This window comes from Anoplophora glabripennis, unplaced genomic scaffold (genome assembly GCF_000390285.2).
Source record: "Anoplophora glabripennis isolate ALB-LARVAE unplaced genomic scaffold, Agla_2.0 scaffold6, whole genome shotgun sequence".
Lineage (NCBI taxonomy): Eukaryota > Metazoa > Arthropoda > Insecta > Coleoptera > Cerambycidae > Anoplophora > Anoplophora glabripennis.
Window position 1 is genome coordinate 421,804 of NW_019416749.1, and position 12,356 is coordinate 434,159.

The following is a 12,356-nucleotide window of genomic DNA, read 5'->3' on the forward strand; positions in this document are numbered from 1 at the left end:
TTCTATATGATAAGGAAAAGATATGAAAACATTATTACATATTTAATTTCTCTTCATGTGTTCTTATAATATTCACCTAGTTTTTTTATTGAACAAATAATTTTCTGCTATTCCTTCTCATTTCTATTTCGCACCTCGTCGACCCTATATTTTGAATACTCACTTATGTAGGGAATGGTCCTGGAGGGTGAATGTGTGTAACACGGTGGTGCAGGCCCGTAGGCGGGCGAGTAGTAGTGCGGGGGCGGCTGATATGTCTCCACCAGCGCTGGCTGCGGCGTTTGGTACGTCTCCAGAAGCGTCGGGGGCGGCGGGGGCCCGTTTGCCGCCGCTGGGAAAGCTGCGCCGCTCGCCGTCACGGGGGTGGCGGTAACCACCTGTGTACCAGAAATCATAGTGTTCATTGATACGGATCATTCGTAGGGAAGACAGTTGTAAAGAAAATACTTCTTCCCCATGTGGCCGATTAATTTTATAAAATTTAAAATCTGTTTGCCATTATGTACAATATACAGGGTGTTAATAATATATTCTGCCAAATTCCAGTGGTAAATTTACGTCAGAAACTAATAAACAGCATATCTTTTAAGGAAGACAATTGACAGGTTAATGAAACTTCAAAAAAGACCAATTCCTCATTATTTTATACAGGGTGTCTCACATTTAAATAGCAGGACTTCAGGAATCAGGAATCAGTAGAAGACCTCATTTTGAGTCTAAAAGTTCCTATATATATGGGTCCTAAAACGCTTTGTTTCTGAGATACAGGGCGTTCAATTTTATTTTTGTTTTATTTATTTATTTTTTAACTAAATAACCGCTGACAAAAAAAATCATCATGTTGCGGCGAAAGACTTAGTATTTGAGGGCAAATAATTTGACACAGAAAATCATCGCATATTAGTTCCAGTGGTGGAGATAGAGGGGTCTCTATGCATATTTTTATAAAAAAAAGTATAGCCGATTTGATATTTTGCAAATGTTTTCGAAAAATATGAAAGAGCATTCAATTTTACCCAGAAAAGGCCCTCTTGTCCAAAGTCGATAGGAGGTGGCGTTTTCAAGAAAAACCGAAAATACTGTTTAGAAGTCAAATAATAATTTTTAAACATTGTGTTACAACTAAATTAAATATGTAGTTCAAAAATTCGGTTAAAATTGTTTTTAATTAATTAAATGAAAATAAATACAAAAATAAATAACGAAAACCATATTACATCAAAGCAAATGTTCGAAATGTAAACCATTTTCTTCGATACATAACTGACACCGACGCTGAATAGAACGTCTCATTTGAATTAAGTTATTGTCTCTGATTTCACTGCATGCGTTCCGAATCCGACGAATAAGTTCATCCCTTGTGTCCACAGTAGTGGTATAAACTCTCTCTTTAATAAAACCCCAGAGGAAAAAATCTAGGGGTGTCAGATCAGGGGATCGGGGAGGCCATGCAACGATACCCCCGCGGCCAATCCATTTTTCGGGAAAGTGGGTGTTCAACCAGTTCCTGACATTTCGGCCAAAATGAGCTGGACAGCCATCAAGTTGAAACCATGCTCGCATTCTTAAATTCAGAGGAATTTCCTCCCACATGTTGGCACTCTCGGTCTCTAAGAACTCTAAGAAATTCGCAGAATTCAGTCGTTGAGGTAAGATGTAAGGGCCGAAAAGACAATTGTTATAAACGCCGAGCCAAATATTAACACTAAATTCGTGCTGAAAATTTCGTGGTCTGATTGCATGCGGGTTTTCATGTGCCCACTCATGCTGATTGTGTAAATTTGTCACACCTCGACGAGTAAAACATGACTCGTCGGTCCATAATATGTGTGATAAAAAATTTCCGTCGTTTTCAATTGAGTTAAGAATCCACCGAGAAAAAGCTATTCTATGTTCCTCGTCACCCGGACGTAAACCCTGAACAGGTTGTAAGTGGTAGGGATGTCTATGATCTCGTCTTAATGTTCTAGAAATAGTGCACCTGGAAACACCAATAATCCTGGAAATTTTTCTGGTACTCGTCGTGGGATCTCTGTCAAATTCGTGCAAGATTCGCTGATTCCTCCTATTTCTGCCAATATTAACGTTAATTATGTTGCGATCCCTATGGACCAGATTCAATCCGTCATTAGCGAAACGTTGATGAACATTAATAAAAACGTGTGGATGCGGCTGTCTTCTATTAGGAAATCGTCTCCGATATTCCCTAGCAGCTTCTGCCGAGTTCCCATTGGCAAACCCGTATATGAAGTGAATATCTGCGTATTCTTGGTTCGTAAACTTAAACGGCATTTTGAATTTGTTGCAATTTTTTTTAATACTCTACACACAATTAGAAACTATAATAAAATAAGCGCAAATGTCAATATTAGAATGACATTTCAAGTCTGATTTGATTTCTAAACAGTATTTTCGGTTTTTCTTAATTTGACTTCTAAACAGTATTTTCGGTTTTTCTTGAAAACGCCACCTCCTATCGACTTTGGACAAGAGGGCCTTTTCTGGGTAAAATTGAATGCTCTTTCATATTTTTCGAAAACATTTGCAAAATATCAAATCGGCTATACTTTTTTTTATAAAAATATGCATAGAGACCCCTCTATCTCCACCACTGGAACTAATATGCGATGATTTTCTGTGTCAAATTATTTGCCCTCAAATACTAAGTCTTTCGCCGCAACATGATGATTTTTTTTGTCAGCGGTTATTTAGTTAAAAAATAAATAAATAAAACAAAAATAAAATTGAACGCCCTGTATCTCAGAAACTAAGCGTTTTAGGACCCATATATATAGGAACTTTTAGACTCAAAATGAGGTCTTCTACTGATTTCTGAAGTCCTGCTATTTAAATGTGAGACACCCTGTATTTAAAATAAATTATATGAATTTTTTTATGGAATTAAACCAGTGGTGTGCGAATTTTTAATTTTCTGAAGGATGGAAGTAATATAAAATTTCCATAACAACGATTTTGGCTTCTGATAGTTACAGTATGTTTCAAAATAATATTTCAAACACAAAAATACCCAAGATTTTTTTTGTTGGACGAATAGTTTTAGTGTTATTTTCGAACTATTCAACCAAATAACGCCATCGGTAATATCAAACCGTATTCGTTTTGCACTAGGTGTTGCAAGTATAATTCAATGCCGGTAGGGGCATATAGCCCTCGGAATAGTTGTTTCTCGCAACACCGGCAATTTAAAACATTGTCTTCGCCCTCTGTGGGTGGCAGTCGTGCAACAAGTACCTGCAATATAGCAGGTCGCTTCCTACTGTAGCCAACTGAATGGTACAGTTGGGAGTCAGCACGACAGATGGAGCCATTTGCGCTCCCGCGTACACACCCTGTATATTATAAGATTATAATTTAGATTATAAGACATGCTCGAATTCGCTCACCTGCTGACTCTGCTGGGACGGTCCTGTTGGCGGTACGGGATAGATCTCCTGCGGGTTGGCCTGGTAGTACGGCGCGCTGGACAGATACCTCCTGTACGAGGGGTACTTGTGTACATAGGGGCTGGGTGGGTAGCACAGCTCGTGGTGTGCGTACGAAGGATTAGGAGGCGGCGGAGGGGTGGGGTAATGGTAGGGCGGAGGGTAGTTGTAGGAGAATCCAGGGTGTACCCCCGGATACTGCGAGTACCGGTAGGCGGCCGGGGGGTGAGACGGAGGCGGTACCGCGTCCTTGGCGGTGGTTACGGAGGTTATGATCACCTAGAAAAGAGTTTATGATCGGTATGTTTTTTTGTTGTAATTGTTATGTACACGATAAATATTAGAAGTGTATAAAGTCATTATTACATAGCAAAAATTATAGGGCATACAGCTGTGGACAATAAATTATAAAAATAGGAGAAAAAAAATCGGTCGCATGTAGTTATGGATAAAAAAAAAACAAATGAAATCCATTTTTTATAGATGTTTGACATTGGGAGGCGGAGCCATATCTAAGAAACCTTTTAGAGAAAATATTACTCAATATCCCTTAAAAAATCACTTTACATTAAAATATGCATTGATTAAATAAAAAATTGACTTGTCCGTGCGTTTTTCTCTTTTGTTTGCATTAAAAAAGTAAGATGCTGGATACAACGATATTCGAACGTATCAATTGTTAGTTTCTTAAAATCCTCTAGTCTAAGCAATATTCACTAAAACTTTTGTTATGTACTGCTGTATAACGATATCAGAAATGCAATATTAAAACTTCGTAAATCTTTTAAGTCTATCTTAAGTATTTATAAACGGAGTTCGGAAAGTTGAAAATGAATTATATGCATTTTAAATATGCAAAATAATAGAAGATGAAGTTTAAATTATCTCTCTTCGAACTTAGTTCTCAATCCGAGTACTTTACAATACGAAAATGAATATGTATTTTGATTGATATAACTCGTGACAAATGTGATCATTTTTCATTTAAAACCGGGACATATTTCTATTAAAAATACTTAATTTGCATTATTTGGTAAACTGACAGCCAAAAAAAACCATTATTTAGTATTAATTTTCTTTCAACCATATTGTCTCGAGTTTTTCTCTATCGAAAACAGACCATCTGCTCACTTTATTCATAGCTGATATATGATTTAGTTATGGAGATAGATCTATCTACAGGTTCGGAAAGTCCCATGGTACATCGGCCGTTCCGTGAGAGCGATAAAGTAAATCATAGAAATTCGTGCGATAGACAAGGATGGTTACATTGAAGACGTTTCATATTCTGAATAGTCACTCCCACTTCTAACGCGAAACGGGCGGTGACTATTCAGATTATGAAACGTCTTCACTATAGCCATCCTTGTCTATCGCACGGATTTCTTTACTTTACTTTGTTGCTCTCATGCAGATGGACCATGTGGATTTTCCAGCCCTGTATATTCAATGTATGATATAAACTGGTTTATCAAGCTTGTGATGTCCACTGTTTTAATTTTCAAAGATCGAAAAATATTCAATGTGCATAAGTAGATATCATATTAAACTAAAATGATTGTATGAATTAAAGATTAAACTAAATCACATTCAGTTAATTGATGCACCTGAAAATTTACGTATGCGCTTAAACATATGTAGAGGGCGTTGCTTTTAAAAATATCACATTTATTTAAATATTTTATGCATTCTTAACAAAATGTAAATTAAAATTAAAATTAAAGCTACTCGTGCTACCAAAAAAGGAATTTAATGGAATTTTATAAAAATGTAACTTTAAAAACCACGTTATAATTAAAAGCTAAAAAAAACATCCTAGAATTCTCCATATTACAATTTTTCATGTCGTTTCATCCTGAAAGTAGTAAAATATTTTGAAATGATGAATAATATAAATTTAACTTATCTGTGTTAACAATCATAAATATTTCTTGCTACATAAATAAAATGACTACTGATAAATCAGTAAACACTTATAGCCACCAAAACTGTTCATATCAGTTAGCAATCCGTAAGTGATGCCATGCTTAAATCTATCTTTGTTTCCTTAGAAATCCTAGAAATTTTAAGTCAATGTATTTTTCTTTAAAATCTTTTAGATTATATTTTGTGAAACGAATTTTTGCGTTAAGTATAGCTTCGATACATTATCTTAAACTTACGGCAATTTAAAGAAACCGTTTCCGAAACAAACGAAATCAAATTATTTTGTGCAAAATATAATTAGATTTTTAACAGTGCATATTCGACAGTAGTCGACATAATTGTTTTAGTTTAGTTTTATTAGTTTATGTCAAACATCATCGCAGATATTTGTCTAAATATGATGTCGAAAACCAACGATTTGGTTCATTAAAATTTTTAGGCCTAATAATTATAAAGAAATATCATCTTGAAAATATGATCTTAACTTTCAGTAAATATTTTGTAGGCACAAAAGGCACATTTTAAAATTAGTACAGTGTATTGCTAAAAGTGTGGCGTATAGAATTGTATATTTTTATGGTACACCAATTTTGTAGACCCTGGTGCAAGAAATGGATAAAAGTCAATGTGTCAATTGTTATTGTTCAGAAGTCTTTTTTAATCTAGTATTTTCAGTTGTTGTTAGGTTAAATAAGTAAGAATAAAATTTACATCGAAATTAGAGTGAAATATTCGTATGAGTAATGGTAATATGTCCAAAAAAATCATTTATGGTATCAAAATGGCATATGTGAATACGTTACTTATTTAGTTTTAAAACGCCATGTAGAAAAACTATATAACATACGAACAAGTTGCATTTTTTGGTTATTAACGTCCGTTCAAATTTCAATATTTCTCACGATAGTTTTTCATTAAATTATAAGAGGACACTTTTTCATCCAAAAATAGTCTTTGAACAAAAATATTTTAAACATAGTGCCCCGAATTCTTTTCTGACTATCGATATATTCAAACTAAATTTTTCATTTTTTTTTTAAATGAATCTTCAATAAAACCTTAGATTTTCTTCATTTTAATACCAAGCAGTCTAATTTTTTCTTCGCTGTTCTCGAGATATAATTAAAATTTAGTTCATTAAAAATAAATAAAATTATTTTGTTGCATTAAATAAATTAATATTTTTTAATTCTTGAATTGTTATATTATTGTAACATCAACAGCAATTTAACTTTAAAATACAAATACATCTATAACGAAATAGAATAAAATAGGTTTATTGTCACTTGATACAACGTATCAAAATAAATTAGGTACAACACAAACATCAATAATAATTATTAGTTTCCCTCACTTTCATGTTTTCATCTTCCGCTGCCGCTTTCTCAAAACTGACTACCCGGAATCGAAGCCGCGTGTCTATATACCTACCCTTTTGCTTCCTAGAAATTTCCCGGTCTTCGAAATGCATCTCGAACCAAAATCAAATATAATCTGGAATATTCCAGAGAGCTGATAGATAATAAATAAACGAAAACTATGCTACAAATAAATACCTTCGAACAATGCCATCTGATAGGATTTTTAGATATAATTTTTTTTAATTATGGTGTTCGATTTAAAGGAACACATCACAATTTTTTGCAATGCTCTGAGTATACGTCAATAATTTTAGAACGTACCTACTTTTTCCAACCCACTGACATTCCAATAACGAGATTCTTTGTCAAATGTATACAGGGTGGCCAAATGAAAACGAAACAGAGCCATTTTCAGGAACTGCGTCAAGATTGTAGAAAAACGCTGCTCAGACCCGTCGATTTTAGATTAAAGGGGGACATTCTTTGCTGGTATTTTTGACTCCGTCACTTTCACCCCCAAGCAAGGGTAAGCATCACCCCAAAATATTTAAATGGCATTGGGGATTGAGTAATATTTCTTTTGAAAGCTCTTACAATTCTCTTTAAAACAGACTTTAAATTTTATAGTTCCGCCCAATACTTATTTAGAATTTTGATTTTAAAGTTGACTGTACAAACAATTAGTAACGGTAAAAATGTCATTCGAGTTAAGTACGCCAATGGCATAAATTTAGTATTTCTTGCGTTACATTGGTTTCTGGCGATTTGTTATCACTTTCGTAAAAAAAAAACACAATTGTAAAAAACAGAAATTAATGCTATACACACACACAATGAACATAAAATTAGTAGATTCCAAATTATTTTCTAGTATTATTTGGAAGCGCTGGTTGATAGTTTATTTAATTGTTTTTTTGAAAATTAAACACTATAGTTTATTCCATTGCGGAAAGGGTAGATATCATTTCGCTTTAATTTATGAACAATAAATCTGCGAATAGAACAGCTCAGCTATTTAATGAATAACATCAAGATCGGCATGTCAGGAGGAAGTAAGTATGTTCTAGAGTTAGTAAAAAAAATTCAGGAAACAGGGAATATAGCCAATAAAAATCGAAAAACTGAAAAACCTCTCGCTGGAAGATTTGCGTCAAAGAATCGTCGACGAATCCCGTCGAATCACTCGGAATGTGCGCGAACGTTTCGAACAAAATTTTTATTGTTGTATAGAAGCGGGCGGTCATCATTTTGAACATTTAACTAAGTAGTAAGTAAGCAACTAAACATAATTTAAATTTTAAAATGTAAATTATTTTCAAAGTATTGGGCAGAATAAAATTTAAAGTCTGTTGTAAAGAGAATTGTAAGAGCTTTCAAAAGAAATATTACTCAACCCTCCAATGCCCAAATATTTTGGGGTGATGCTTACCCTTGCTTGGGGGTGAAAGTGGCGAAGTCAAAAATACCAGCAAAGAATGTCCCCCTTTAATATATAACCGACGGGTCTGAGCGTTTTTCCACAATCCTGACGCAGTTCCTGAAAATGGCTCTGTTTCGTTTTCATTTGGCCACCCTGTAAAGTAATAAGTTAAGGCTATGACAGAAATAAACACACTGTAGAATTTAAATAACGTGAATTCTGGAAAAACGGTACATAATTTGAAAACAATTCTTACATCTGTTAACGCCATCTGCAATTTTATATACCTTTTACTCGGAACTGATAACTACTTATTTACGAAAATAAAAACACGTTTCCTGATTTTATGAGAGATGTGTGTCGCGCTCAATTCTGCACGTGACACGTTGGCGGCGTGTGGAATGAATATTTCCATCGCGAAATTTCATTCAGCACAATTTACTTCGCTACGTGAAAATAAATTCCCCAAACGCCCTTACTAAAACCGCATTTTCCTCAGAGCGGGAACCCTTCTGCGTTTCAACGTCAGTGCTCACCTCACTATCCGACGAATCCCCATTGGAACTAGGCGGGGGCGGCGGATCATGCGACGCCGACGGCGTCGTCGACGTGGGCGACGCTTCGGAGAGGGGGGCGCTCTTGGTCAGCGGGGGCGGCGGAGGCGGTTGCCCGTGCCCGTGGGGCACGGTAATGAGAGGGCCAGCCGGTTGGTAGTAGCCTGCAATAGAGGAAAAACCTATTAATAATTATGTTCTTAGTTAGAACCGATTCAATTCATTCAAAAGAAAATTTTCTGCAATGTGATATAATAAATATTGTCAATGGATATACATTTTTGTTTCTCTTTTATTCGTCTTTTTTATGTTGTTTCTGCTGTTGTTTATATCATATTTTATTTTTGTATTCATGTTTTTTAATGTTTTTTTTTGCCTGTATTTATTTTAAATATTTTTATCCACGACTATTGTATAATGTACCCATTATACGCTGTTTGCTCGACCTTAATAATACCCATTAATCACGGCAGTGATTAATGAGTCATTAATCACTACTGTCAGATGCTTCCTTAATTTAGCTATAATATTATATTGTTCTGCTACAAACAATCCGTTTTTAAAATTTTATCGTGTAAACCACTAAATATTTTCAATTCAGTGCTGTACATATAAAAAAAAAAATAAAACAGTGAATTTTCCTAGACCGGATTCGAACCCGGGACCCACGGTTGGAAGGGAAAGAGCATCTACACTGAGCCATCAGCGACTTCATTTCTGCGAGTCGTATATCTGTTTCTTAACATACCATGTTTTTCGAAACATTTCAAAAAAAACTTCAACAAAAATATTTAGTAGTCGTGGATAAAGTATAGTATTCTACTCCCGTATAATGGGTATTATTCACTCGGTGATTTAGGCCACTCGCCTGCGGCTCGTGGCCGTAAACTTCACCTCGTGAATAATACCCATCATTATACGCTCGTTGAATAATATACTATTATATTGTACTTTGTAGCACTTTTAAACATGCTTAGAATCATATTTTGTATATTGCTACTTATCCTTTGACTGGGCTTTATGTCCGTTGGATATTTTAACAGCAAATACAAAATAAGTAAAATAAATAAATAATTGGTAAACTTGTCCTGATTTATTACAACTACTGTTCAATATGTAATAATACAGGGTGATAGAAGTTTGACTTTCTTAATTTGAATAGACGATATACCTAATATATTAAAATAAACAAAAAAACCTTATATGACATGGGTCCTAAACTCAACCATTTCCGAGGAAAAAATTGTCGTGCGCGCTTCGAAAATGGTGGTGGACATTTTGAGCATATGTTGAAGTTTGTTTTGTACTTGTGCGTTTAAAAATTACTAAATTTTGCTTTTTGGTAAGTATCTAAATTACTTTTAATACGTATGATTATTTGGAGGACGTGATTCTTTGGGTACTTTCTTTCCAAAACTTTAACACTGACTTCGTGATATACAGCGTGGTAAAAAAGTTCTGCATAAAATTCATATTTTCGTTAAACAATTTTTTTTTCGAAAAACGGTGAGACCCGTCGATTTTTATTTGATCCAGGGCACCTTGTTATATGGAATTTTTTTTTCGATAATCCACTTACGGCAGCGATGACATAATTTTTTTTTAAACGACAACGCATATTTTCTTCGTTCGAAATTGATGACAGTGATAATTATCTAAACAACGGTGTGAAAATTTCGATATCTTACATATCAATTTTTTTTAGAAAAATGCACCTTAAGTTCTTATAAGTGATAATTGTCTACTTACACTATTAATGGCTTCGAACAGGACAAAGTTGACAAAATTACATTTCAAACGAGTAAAATTACACTAATGTTTGTGTAAGTCTAGCGAAATTGTTCGAATTGCCCACCCTGTACCATTTGGCATTGTCCTAAGCGTGTGTAAACGCCGTCTACACTTCGTTCAAGCATTCCCGGGTCGATTTGATTTACGTTTACTGGCCGGTGGATCGGGCGACGCGGAACAATCGAGTGGCCTCCGCGTTCGCCTGATTTAACACCTCTAGACTTTTTTTTTGTGGGGCTATTTGAAATCGCGTGTGTACACAAACAGACCAGGTGATTTGGAAGAACTTAAAAACCGTATTCGTTTTGAAATAAATCAAATCGACTCAGGAATGCTTGAACGAAGTGTAGACGGCGTTTACACACGCTTAGGACAATGCCAAATGGTACAGGGTGGGCAATTCGAACAATTTCGCTAGACTTACACAAACATTAGTGTAATATTACTCGTTTGAAATGTAATTTTGTCAACTTTGTCCTTTTCGGAGCCATTAATAGTGTAAGTAGACAATTATCACTTATTAGAACTTAAGGTGCATTTTTCTAAAAAAAATTGTTATGTAAGACATCGAAATTTTCACACCGTTGTTTAGATAATTATCATCGTCATCAATTTCGATCGAAAAAAATATGCGTCGTCATTTAAAAAAAAATTATGTCATCGCTGCCGTAAGTGGATTATCGAAAAAAAAATTTTTCCACATAACAAGGTACCCTGGATCAAATAAAAATCGACGGGTCTCACCGTTTTTCGAAAAAAAATTGTTTAACGAAAATATGAATTTTATGCAGAACTTTTTTATCACGTTTTATATAGTATTTTCTGTGGCACTATTAGAACTTTGTCAAGATCTTTTTTCAAAACTGTACTACGTGACTTGATTTTAAAAAAAACAAATTCGTCAAAATTAGGGAGAGTCTGAATGTATAAAATTTTGTAAATATCGTAAAACAAAAGTTATTCGCTTATATGATTTAGAGAGTTCTTAAAAAACCGTTAATTTACTTATTATATTCTAACAAGTTTTTTTAATTCTTAAAATATAAAATAGAGTTTAAGACTAGCTACAATATCGATATTAGCAGTTTTTAATACATTTATTTAAAGTAAATGATCTTTTAAGTTAATATTTTTATTAGAACTTTGATTAAGTAGAAAGTAGTATTATTTTAAGTTATTTTATTATTTTTATTAAATTATCTGCTAATTAATTAATTAATTATGGGAAATGCGGAGTAAAAATATACTTTGATGAATTTACTTTACTATTTAAACAGATACAGATAGAAACAGATAGAGAGGTATATATCAGAATCAGATTAGGTACATTAAAATCAAGTTTCAAATTTATAATATTTATTTACTTTTAGTCTAAGTAGTTTCCTAATATTTACCTTTCAAATTGAACCATCACCCACTCAATAAGTAGTTCATTAAAAACCGATTACCGGTCCCTAAAGTTATCGTAATTTGTTTGCCAATATACACGCATTGTACAAGCCTCAGGTAAAATTCGTTTATCTAATCAGACAGCCTACTGAACACAATTTAATCTTTAAAATTGTGATTTCTCCAGGAAATTTCGCCTTAGATACGTAACTCACAATCGTTTCGCAGCCTCTGCGTTGAATCAGAAATGTTTCTTATATCTCTAGTGCCCTAATTATTTTTGGAATATTTTTCAGATCAGAAATATTCGCATGTAAGGTAAGGAAATTTCGCGCCAAAATTGTGAGCAATATTAAAAATTAAACATAAAAATTTGAAATTAAAATTGAAAAGAACGATATTGCTAACTTCCCTTGATGTTATGCCTAAAATATTTCATATATCGAAATTTCTAGGTGAACTGGTTTTAACA

At 34.0% G+C, this 12,356-nt stretch overlaps 1 protein-coding gene across 2 annotated transcripts in view; it reads right to left on the reverse strand.

Annotated features, from left to right (window-relative positions):
* The window catches only part of LOC108911080, a 259,915-nt gene that overhangs the window by 8,274 nt on the left and 239,285 nt on the right, over positions 1-12,356 (reverse strand). For both annotated transcript variants that reach the window (XM_018715925.1, XM_018715918.1), the window contains exons 6-8: positions 8,687-8,868; positions 3,405-3,722; positions 164-377 (exon numbers count right to left, since the gene is read on the reverse strand). In XM_018715925.1, coding sequence (XP_018571441.1) covers positions 164-377; positions 3,405-3,722; positions 8,687-8,868 — 714 coding nt within the window. The remainder of the gene's footprint in view (positions 1-163; positions 378-3,404; positions 3,723-8,686; positions 8,869-12,356) is intronic.